Source organism: Esox lucius, chromosome 3, assembly GCF_011004845.1.
Source record: "Esox lucius isolate fEsoLuc1 chromosome 3, fEsoLuc1.pri, whole genome shotgun sequence".
Taxonomy (NCBI): domain Eukaryota; kingdom Metazoa; phylum Chordata; class Actinopteri; order Esociformes; family Esocidae; genus Esox; species Esox lucius.
The window spans coordinates 22,258,442-22,269,969 of NC_047571.1; the positions used below are offsets into that span (position 1 = coordinate 22,258,442).

At 41.5% G+C, this 11,528-nt stretch overlaps 1 protein-coding gene across 5 annotated transcripts; it reads right to left on the reverse strand.

Annotated features, from left to right (window-relative positions):
• Positions 1 to 3,780: 3,780 nt before the first annotated feature.
• Positions 3,781 to 7,426, reverse strand: LOC105021031 (COP9 signalosome complex subunit 7b). 5 transcript variants are annotated; one of them, XM_020042583.2, is made up of 7 exons: positions 6,084 to 6,466; positions 5,733 to 5,923; positions 5,503 to 5,557; positions 5,247 to 5,335; positions 4,899 to 5,101; positions 4,540 to 4,645; positions 3,781 to 4,430 (listed from the first exon to the last, which is right to left on the reverse strand). In XM_020042583.2, exons 2-7 carry the CDS (start codon positions 5,889 to 5,891, stop codon positions 4,254 to 4,256), a joined length of 789 nt encoding a protein of 262 aa, XP_019898142.2. In that variant the 5' UTR covers positions 5,892 to 5,923; positions 6,084 to 6,466; the 3' UTR covers positions 3,781 to 4,253. The 5 variants fall into 5 exon arrangements, with proteins under 5 accessions (XP_019898142.2, XP_010886781.2, XP_010886772.2 ...); XM_010888479.3 differs by having other exon boundaries at positions 5,482 to 5,557; positions 5,733 to 5,919; positions 6,084 to 6,443; XM_010888470.3 differs by having other exon boundaries at positions 5,482 to 5,557; positions 6,084 to 6,441.
• Positions 7,427 to 11,528: the final 4,102 nt, after the last annotated feature.

The window sequence follows — 11,528 nt, forward strand, 5'->3', positions numbered from 1 at the left end:
ATACTTCAATTTAGGGATGATGTGTGCTGAAGCATGAGCAGTGTTATATTTGAGCCACAACTAGTGTTTTGAGTTTTGGCCAAAAATCTCTATCATGGTTTCATTTGACCACAAAACATCTTCAGACATGGCTTCCTTAAAATAGAATGGTCATTGTATGTTGACATTGTTAGGGTCTCCCTCTCAAAGAAACACTGTAATGACTCTCTTCTAATCTTTTTTTTTTTTTATTTACCATATGTTTAGAAGGAGTTTATTTCATGGAGTGTGTATTAAATAATGAATGGAAAATGTTTTAAGAACTATCTTCACTCTATCAATCATAGATACACACACACACACACTCCTGTTCCTGTTTGAAAGAGCATTCCAAATGTAAAAGTTATTACACTTTCCACAAAATATCAAATGGCTATATTTTTTGGTATGTCAGAGTAGTTAGCGATTCATTTTTTTGTATGGCTACATTCACCATCCCATTTTTCAGTCATTGCAGGATGACATATTTTTTCCTTCCTTCACTCTTGTTCTGGAAGCAAATAATAATGTGATTGGTTGCCTCAATTTTAAGGGCAACGTTTGAATTCCAAAATGCCTGCATGCTTAGAGAGGAACTTTGACTCCAGTTAGGGTGTCTCTACCCTGAACTCTATACTTACCTCCATTATTAAGTTCTTGCCATACCCAAGTCTTCAAAATAATCCATATCTGAATATGAACACTGACCCTTACTTTACCCTAATGTTAATACTTACCTTAACTGTTTAACATTTTATCTTCACTTGAGAGACTTCAGAACGGGAACAAAAACACCACATTACTGAGCTAAAAGATTAAATAATTTCAGCCCTCCAGAACAAGACTCTGCACGTAAAAAAATTTTTTACGTGCAGATAATATAAATGCTTATTCACATGAAACAAATGGAGATTGAGGGCCGGTTTCGCAGACACTAATTAAGCCTAGTCTAGGACTGAAAAAACAAGCTCAATGGAGTTTCCTATTGAACTAGATTTTTTAGTACTAAACTAGGCTTAATCTGTGTCTGCGAAACCAACCCTGAAGGATTACCGCTATTCTGAAGGTTGCTGCATGGATCACACACCAGTAAAACATCACACATGAATTAATCATTCACAAATGATTGCAGTTACACTTTATACATACAATAACAATATAAAGTACTATGCTGTTATATTCAGTTCTGGCATGTAGGCTAGAATACTGTGATCATTAGGCTATGTGATTTTGCAAGCACTAATTCAGCTTTGATCTAACTTTATTAAGCAAGCACCATTGACCAGAGTGGTCTGTTCTCTATGAGAATAAACCGATGAAACACATGCGCAGAAACTTTGGAAAAGTTCTGGACCTATTGCTCTGAAGATCAAAGCCTCAGCTTTGTTAGAGTGGAACAACCTATAATTTCAAAGCAAATGCTACGTTGAATATGAATGGATACACGGTTCAGTCAAATAAAGGCTGTTCTATTATTCTATTTGGAAACAGCAAAAGGTAGAAACCTTCAGCAGGTAATAATCTTCAAACGTGATACAGAAATCAGAGTCATCTTCAAGCCAAGCAAGTGGCAGAACGATGAAATAGTGCGCCTCCCAGCAGGACAGCATCAAAGGGACCCACTGAGGCCCTGACTGCAGGCCAATGCTGACGACAAGATTCACACAGCCAACAACATACGTGTGACATTGTGTGTGACCGTGTGGGTGTGTTTGTGTGTATTTATGAGCGGCTACGCAATAGTCTGAGTGAGCGACGGACATTGCCAACGTCAGAAGGCCGTCCTTTGAAGTCGCGGCATAACAGAGGGAACTGGTGTGTGAGACATTTGAGGGATGAGAACAGAGAAAGAAAAAAAGAGAGTGTACTGTGTATATACGCGTGTGTGTGTGTGTATTTGTATGTGGTGTGACTGTCTGTGTTGCTTGTGCTGTGGTATTATTAAAATGTTTTGTGTTATCCTACTGGTGTGTATGTGTGTGTTGTGCCCCAGGCCCTTCCATGCACCCACGCGGCACAATGGCCCTGGTGATCTGTAAGCCAGTTCAGGCACAGCGGAGTGGGATGGCATGGGACAAACGGGCGGCCCTCTTTCATCCTATCCTTCCATCCGCCTTTGATGTCTTTTGATTAGTCGGGCCTCCGTTCACTGGCTCCCTCCAAACATCCCTCCCTCGCTGAGTTAGAGTGGCCATGCTGTATGTTCCTCTTCCTTCAATCAGTGGCGGCTCTTGATTGGCTGTTTATTAGGGGCGGTGCCAAATGGTGAATTAATTTTTATATAAAAAACACAAATATTGCTCCCTTCAAACGATCAATCGACTAAGAAAACAGTCATCTGCCTCTATTTAAGCTCAATGAGTGCAGAGGAATTCATGATACTCAAAAAAAGATGGATGACTGTTTTTTTGTCACATCTGAAAAAAAATGTTTTTAACAACTTGGTTAACAACGAGGAACAAATTAAAAGCCCCAAGATGGTAAGTACTGTAATGTTCTAAGAGATATATGCTTTTGTTGATAAGTCTTAGCAAGTTTCGCTGTAATTAACTGTTTTGTAAAGTTATGTAACTTTTCACTTCCACATTTTTTTAATATCTAACTATTTTAGTTGTAGTCAAAGCTACCCCAAAATGTGTAGCCACACTGCCATGCTGTATTCCATTAAGCATATTTTTAGAGATAAATTCATGAATATATAGAGACCAGTTCATTTTAATGCCTTGAAATTGTCAATTAATAAGACTTTGCAGTAATGTCATGTGATGAAATCTCAAGTATCTTTTTGTTGCAGCCCTGCCCCACAAGCAATAAATTAATGCAATCCCAACTGTAAAGTTTGTTTAAAGGAACTTTCAAATGCAAACACCATACTATCGGAATTTCTACCATAAACCATAATATAAGAAAACGTGTTTGCATTTCTTTTTACCATCCCATCCACCCCTATGTCAGTCTACTGCTAATAGTCAGTACTTACCCTATTCACTAGTGTCAGTGATGACCACAGTGCTAGATCAACACAAGCTTAAAGGGGTGATGGGTAAGGAGGGTAAAGGAGGGCGTGATAAATACTACGGGTCATCATTGTCAGACAACAGCCTAAGGTTTTCTGATTGCTCCCCTCTGGCTTTTTCCTTCCTGTGACAGCAGGTCTGTTGCTCTACACTTCTTGTCACAATAGGTGTTCATCTCACTGCAGCAAGACGTGCATTGCTGTAGCCAAAACCTTCGTTTCCCAGTTACCATCACCCCATAAACTAAAATACACATTGCCGACAGCCCACGCAAATTAGTTTTCTGCTGAACACTGCCGGCAGGTAGGAGTTTCAAATAAAAAGGTCCAGCAATGTGAATGTGAGTGGTGTGGATTTGAAACTGCAGTCTATGGAGACATTTGAGATGTGATGGGTACATAGAGATCAGGTCTTTCAGGGTGAAGATACAGTTGATTATCAGTGGGTACTGGAACTCCCAAGCTGGTCACGTAAACAAAGCACACAACGCTCTGCACAATCACGTCACCATGAGAACCGTAACAACAACTGTGTTGAGTAACACTCAGGTATTGTGTGTGGTTATGAAACCATTTTCTCCCATTGTCTCAGGCAGAAAACAATGGAAAACTAGGTCAGTGGGGTAGGCAAGGCTGGGGAGTAGTGGGCTTCTCAACATGGAAGCACAGACACACTAAAGGCAGACACTTCAGACCCCCGACAACATTCAAGCACAAACCTCTTGGCTGAACAGGGTTGGACCAAATCATTGTTAAGTATTTTTATGTTGAACCTTTTATAGAATGCATTAACATGCTTACATATTAACCAGAACATTTTGCCATTTGAAATAGTACTCAACTGGGGGAAAAGCTAAAATAAAACAGATGAGATCAGCAAAATTTGAAAAACTAGAAAAGCAACATGGAGATGACAGCAACATGAAAGCAAATTCTTGTTTTCAAGAAAACAAAATGACCAAATCAGTACATTTTCAAATACACTCTCTTCTCAAATGTCAAAATAACCTTCAAACATTTAAACTTTGACTTTCGAGGATTCTTTATAGATCCTTTAAATAAACAGGAGTACAATATTCCTAATCCAGACAACAAACTCATGGATGCAGAGTGCTTACACGCAGTGCAGACAGATGGAAAAGACTAGCAAAGAAAGATACTAGGGAGACACAGCCTGGGTCATCTTAAAGCAGTACAGGCCAGACTCAAGCTGCAACAGTCAATGTCTCTGGTTGGTGAAGGTCTTAAGCTCTGAGACCATCTTCAGGGGTGTTTGTCTGCTCTCTGCGCCAGCCACGGACCCCTCACCCTCCTGCTCCCCAACACCCAGAGGGTCCATCTCCTGATATCTCTCGCTGATATCTCTCGCTGATATCATCCTGCTAATGTTAGCCACCTGACAGGGAGCAGAGAGAGACAAAAAGAGATGAGAAAGGAGAGAGAGAGAACAAAAGGCACACCACCGTTCCTGCCACACACCAGACTCAAGTGACTGTCCCTTTTACCTCGGCCTCAATCTGCTGCAGAGCTCTGAGGTGGCTCCCTCTAGACTGGCCCACCCTGCCCACCTCCTGCTCCACGGAGGCAGAGACACTCTCACAGTCACGGCACCTGTGGACACAATGCAATACATCATACCACTACAGTACATACGGACGGACACAGCAGGGATTTCAATGGCATAATAAAGCCATGACAAATTATACTGTACATCAGAAGCAGGCAATAACATAAAATGACCATACTGTCTCGTATCTTCACATTCAACATGGTCACTAGCCCCAGTCTGGCTCTAACATTAACCCTTCTAGCTCTGCCCACCCCCAGCCCTGTGCCACCAGTGCCCCTCCCCAGACCCCTTTACCACTGTGCCAGTACGCTGGCAATGCAGCCCATGCCCTCAGAGCGGACGTCCCGGCCGAGGCAGGCATCCACCTCCAGCTGCAGCTGGCTCTGGTCCAGCTTACACCGGATCACATTAGCGTACACAGCCTCGATGACCAGGTCCTCCAGCTGCCGCACGCTGCCCACCTCCAAGTCCCTCAGCAGCCACGCGTAGGGGATCACCTGCAGAAAGAACAAGCATAGGAGACAACCACCGTGTCTTCACAGGCAAACCATTTGATGCAAAATACCGCTCTACAATTATTTATACACAGGGTATCATATAGGGCTGCTTCAGGCCTGTGGTAGAACGTAATCCTGTACGAACCTGCATGTTTGCAGCCAAGTTGACAATAGTTAAATGCCTTAGTTTGTTCTTCTGTGTCTCAGTCAAGGGGGGAAGAGTATCCTTGAATACTGAAAGGACAAATAAGCCTAAAATCAGCCTGTGGATACTGTAGTTGCACTGGATAAGAAGGACTGCTAAATTACTTTAATGTTACATTAATAGAGCTTGATAAACAAAAATGCATTAAAAAACTTTTTTTTTTTAAATATACCACCTTTATAATCATGGTACGTGCCATAGGCAAACATCTTGAGCAGTTGAGTGTAGCCTTCATTGGGACCTTTTAGAAGCTGCAAGGGACATCAGTGAGGGACCGAGGAGAAATTGTTTCAAATAGCCTACTGTTAGCAGGAAAACAGTGACATCTGGTGGTGTGGTTTTAGCCATCACATCTGAATTAAAAAGATGCATTCCAAATTCCATCACAAGTCAATCCACTCAATTACTAAAAAGTTCGCTAACTACCTCTTGGATACAGGGAAGTTCAAGGAATTCTCCGAATACATACACCCCCGGGGCTTCCAGTAGTTGGTTTATGAGGGCAATCAAAGCAGGGCCTTTAGCCTTTTTGGCCAGCAACATAAACTGTTCGAGCTGATTGCTGTGATTCGCTTCCCCGGCCATCTGAGGAAAAACTGAGAGCTAGCCGAAACTAGCTAACCGACAACGTTTTAATACCCACAATGTTATCAAGCTAAGTTAACAAACTGGTTTAAAGAAAATGCAGGGCAATGATGTTGGCTTCCAAATGTAGCTAGCTTGAGCTCGTGTGACAGTTACAGTACCTAAGTTTGCTAATGTCCTGTCAGTACTCACATTTATTTTGTTGACGTTCTCCACAACTTGACGGGATCCTTGTCAGGGGAAATTCTCAATTATAATAAACGCGTACGCACTACGCAATTCTTGTTTTCTTCAAAGCCAATTGGAGGGTAAAATCCGAGGGGCAGGAAGATTGAAATTGAGATATTACCCAGTTAATTTATTTTCAAACTTTTTTGGGCCAGAGCCACGCTATCCATTATCCAGGTACAATAATTATTGCCCCCATCAAAGAAGTGGCTAAATGTAGGCTAAATGTCCTGAATATTAATTATGATTATTATTGTTGTCATGATTATTAATATTATTGTTATTACTATTGTTGTTACTCTTGTTATCATCAAAAATCATCACAAAACACACATAATTGAATGACAAACAACAGTCGTATTAGTTTCCCAGGGAAATAAACAGCAGCCAATAAGTAACAGCTAGCAATTTAAAATTAAAATCTTAATAAAACAAAAGCCAATCAGAAATGCCAAACAATAATAATACTTATGAATATGTAACCACTGTGATAGCAAGGCGTTTACGGTGTATCCCTCAGAGAAATTAACGCTTTTATGACAAATTCTTTTACAGGTTATACCATAGACTGTATATGGGTTATACCAAGAAAGGGAGCGTCCATTTTCCAGAGTTTACACAGTAAACGCCGTGTGGGTGAAATTTTAAAGATGATACTCTGACGTCCCATTCCCGCGAAGGCAGCACGGAGCTGCGCCACACGAAGCTGACGGAAACACTGAAGAAGAGTTATGATACACCTCGCAATGGCGTAAACTGGCATGTTTTAATGTTGCAGACCATAGTTTTGTGCTTGTAGTTGAAACTTTAATCTCGTATTGTTGTGAATCTTCGGTATAAACTCGAAATAAAACAAAGGGCACCTCAACACCCCCTTTCCAAAATATTGCTTCGAGCGCCCCCCGTCGTCCTCTGAACGGCCCATGGGGGGACGGTACCGCCCCCGTTGAGAAACACTGCAGTATAATGATGTGCATATGGCTAAAAAGACAGGATTTACAGTATTTCTTTCTCATCTTTTACACTGACAACATGTTAAGTCTATGACGAATTTCAATAGCTTACTGTCAACATACAACAATTGGACGTGCATTAATGATCGTTCTGAATTGGTCCCTGCAATATAAGAGGCAGGGCTTTTTTCTATAGAGCTCCATATGCCGATGCGCCACAGACTCAGTCTCAACCTATAATTCTTTGCTAAAGACTCACCTTGTCAGAGAGCTCTGTGTTCTGTACCTCCCTTAGGTGGACTCTGTGGTTATGAAGTCATTTGAGCACCTTGTGCTGTCCCGCCTCCAGACCATCACCGACTCACTACTAGACTCAGCAGTTTGCCTACCGAACCAACAGGTATGTGTACGGAGCAGTCAACATGGCTCTCCACTCCATCCTCCAGCATAATCCATGTGTCAGGGGTGTATGGTCATTTTGTCCTGTCTGGTGTGATTCTGGTATATTGTTGTAATCTCAAGAATGCTCCCTCCAATTTTTCTGGTGCAGCCCTTTTTAACTTAATTTGTTTATGATGATTGTTTTTTTGTTTTTTTTACTGGTCCTTAATGGTCTTTATGTTACACATGTTGAATGTCAGGACTAGATCACATCCTTAGCTCCCCTGCAGAAAGGCTCATGTCCGCCAGGGGGCACCAACAACAACAGAAACCCTCCCAGCACCCACCAGATGGGGAGACGAACCAACCTCAAGTGAAAATCATCCATACGACCAGACTCAGAGTCAGCCTGAACCAGACATTGACTGCTTCGGTCAGCTGGTCTGGAGATGTAGTTTCCTCGAGACCTGGAAATCCAGCTGAGACTCTGGGTATCTCCGGGTGACCTGAACAGAGGTAAGAGTGTTTGACCAAGATGATCCACAGCTGAAAAATTAGAGGATCGGGTCTAATATGGCACCCAACAGTAATCAGCAGATGCTGTGGGTTGGGTGGCCTAGTACAGTTATGCACTCATCTTGCACTTGTCTACTCCACCACCACGCCTTGTGACCTCAGATATTCCACAGCTTGCTCAAGGAGTATTGTGTTATGCCTTCCATCAAAATGCAAGATGCCAGCAGTATACCAAGCCTCATGGAACGTAATTTCACCTCAACATCATGTTGCCTCAGGTGGTCCCACTGTCGAAATGATTGCCTCTGGTACATACAGTGGGGAGAACAAGTATTTGATAAACTGCCGATTTTGCAGGTTCCCACTTACAAAGCATGTAGAAGTCTGTAATTTTTATCATAGTTACTCTTCAACTGTGAGTGACAGAATCTAAAACAAAAATCCAGAAAATCACATTGTATGATTTTTAAGTAATTAATTAGCATTTTATTGCATGACATAAGTATTTGAAACATCAGAAAAGTAGAACTTAATATTTGGTACAGAAACCTTTGTTTGCAATTACAGAGATCATACGTTTCCTGTAGATCTTGACCAGGTTTGCACAAACTGCAGCAGGGATTTTGGCCCACTCCTCCATACAGACCTTCTCCAGATCCTTCAGGTTTCGGGGCTGTCGCTGGGCAATACAGACTTTCAGCTCCCTCCAAAGATTTTCTATTGCGTTCAGGTCTGAAGACTGGCTAGGCCACTCCAGGACCTTGAGATGCTTCTTACGGAGCCACTCCTTAGTTGCCCTGACTGTGTGTTTCGGGTCGTTGTCATGCTGGAAGACCCAGCCACGTCCCATCTTCAATGCTCTAACTGAGGGAAGGATGTTGTTGGCCAAGATCTCGCGATACATGGCCCCATCCATCCTCTCCTTAATACGGTGCAGCCGTCTTGTTCCCTTTGCAGAAAAGCATCCCGAAATAATGGTGTTTCCACCTCCATGCTTCACGGTTGGGATGGTGTTCTTGGGGTTGTACTCATCCTTCTTCTTCCTCCAAACACGAGTGGAGTTTAGACCAAAAAGCTCTATTTTTGTCTCATCTGACCACATGACCTTCTCCCAATCCTCCTCTGGATCATCCAGATGGTCATTGGCAAACCTCAGACAGGCCTGGACATGCGCTGGCTTGAGCAGGGGGACGTTGCGTGCGCTGCAGGATTTTAATCCATGACGGCGTAGTGTGTTACTAATGGTTCTTTGACACTGTGGTCCCAGGTCTCTTCAGGTCATTGACCAGGTCCTGCCATGTAGTTCTGGGCTGATCCCTCACCTTCCTCATGATCATTAATGCCCCACGAGGTGAGATCTTGCATGTAACCCCAGACCGAGTGAGATTGACGTAATCTTGAACTTCTTCCATTTTCTAATAATTGCGCCAACTGTTGTTGCCTTCTCACCAAGCTGCTTGCCTATTGTCCTGTAGCCCATCCCAGCTTTATCCCTGATGTCCTTACACAGCTCTCTGGTCTTGGCCATTGTGGAGAGGTTGGAGTCTGTTTGATTGAGTGTGTGGACAGGTGTCTTTTCAAACAGTTCAAACAGGTGCAGTTAATACAGGTAATGAGTGGAGAACAGGAGGGCTTCTTAAAGAAAAACTAACAGGTCTGTGAGAGCCGGAATTCTTACTGGTTAGTTGGTGGTCAAATACTTATGTCACGCAATAAAATTCAAATTAAATATAAAAAAATCATACAATGTGATTTTCTGGATTTTTGTTTTAGATTCCATCTCTCACAGTTGAAGTGTACCTATGATAGAAATTACAGACCTCTACATGCTTTGTTAGTAGGAAAACCTGCAAAATCGGCAGTGTATCAAATACTTGTTCTCCCCACTGTATGTTCTGCTACACCATGGGTTCAAATCCAGCAAGAGCCAAACTGTCTGTCTACTTTTACCTGTCCAATAAAGAACATAATGTAATTAAAAACAAGTTCTTAATCCCTAAAAGTATGTGTTGCTGTATGCAATGTGTGTAGAAGGAAACAGTGTTATTCAGTGATTATATGCTTTTTTTGTGGTGAGCCCATCAAAAAGAAAACAATTATTATATTTCCAATTTCAGATATTTTTGTCTTCATGTGCTACAACTTGAAAATAGTAAAAAAGGGAGAAATAAATAAGAAATAAAGACAACAAAACAGTCTAGACAGATGTGTAGACAAAACCATTTTGATCTTTCCTTTAGACTAAATAATCCATTAGAGCTGTAGTGTTCCTGAGAACTTCTCAGTAATTCCTGACTTTGTCTGTAGATGGCGATAAAGTAGAATTAAGTGAACTACATTTTGTGTTTTGATGTATGATTGTTGAAGCTGCCAACATTTTTCATATTGTCTGCCATGACCACAAGGAAGGAAAATCTGATTTCTTGTTATTCCAGATTTCTTGTTAACTCCAAAAGATGAGTGATCTGAACAATTCTTTCAACTGGATGTTTTAGCAACAGAATTGTTTTGGCATCCAAACCAACTGTTTTCCAAACCCTTATCACCTGTCCTAGCCATAAAGTCATACATCCTAGATATATCTACGTTCTATATGTATTTGTAAAAAAAATTACATTGTCAGTTCAATTCGCATTGGCTAATCTTTCAAATTTAGACTTTTTATTTGATACAATATTTGATTAATAACTGTTTGCGTAAAATAGGCCTTTTATTTTAATCATTGGGAAAGATGTCACCCTGTCCTTGCTTGAAAAATGTGGGCTACATAATTGATTCTCACATTTATCAGTTCTATAAACTTAGGTTTAACATGCCCTTTTTGGAGGCCTATATTGTCTGTTGTTTACTGTTAATACTTTATGAATAAAATATTATACTCATGGCCTAAACTCATAGCTTGACCATGAAGAGTTTTGACCGCTTTTTCCATTCATAACACGAGAAATCATGCTAACTGGAGCGAGACAAATGTTCCAAATCCTATGAATTGCCCCCTATGCCAGGTTGACTCTGAAGGTTAGATCAGAGTTCCTGCAGCCCCATTACACTAACAGCCATAACACATGAAACACCTGCCAGTTCCACCGTAACCATAACCTTTCCCTGTTACCATGGTGTCTTCACTGTTCCTCAGGCATAATAAGGTCAGTGGATGTTAGAGTGATAGTCAAACGTGAGTTCCAATTAGGCATGTCCCACACTGATGAGCTTTTCCAAAATGTAATTTTGCGGGTGGATGATCTGACATTCTGCTTCTGAATTATTTGTCACAGAGCAAAATGTGTGGTTCCTTCAATGATGGGAGGTTATTCAGGTCCTGAAGCAGCAAATTGTCCTCAAAACACCCCACTACCACCAACATGCTTGACGAGGATCCATATGAAATACTCAAGTCTGCATCAGGAGAGCTGCAAAGCAAAACATTCAAATTTTTGCATTTTTGTAGTCAATGTTCTGAACAAAACCCAAGACACTACCTGTGTAAACCAGTTTATGCTCAATCTGACACAAAACGAAAGCAGCCCTGCATGCAAACATTTTCCACAGTGCTGTCAGT

Excerpts from the sequence above, each read along its gene's own strand:
- LOC105021031 (XM_010888479.3), bottom strand. The coding sequence starts at position 5,891 with ATGGCCGGGGAAGCGAATCACAGCAATCAGCTCGAACAGTTTATGTTG. Across the intron at positions 5,558-5,732 it reads AACTTCCCTGTATCCAAGAG|CTTCTAAAAGGTCCCAATGA; the intron begins GTAGTTAGCGAA and ends TGTCCCTTGCAG. Across the intron at positions 5,102-5,246 it reads ACTTGGCTGCAAACATGCAG|GTGATCCCCTACGCGTGGCT; the intron begins GTTCGTACAGGA and ends TTCTTTCTGCAG.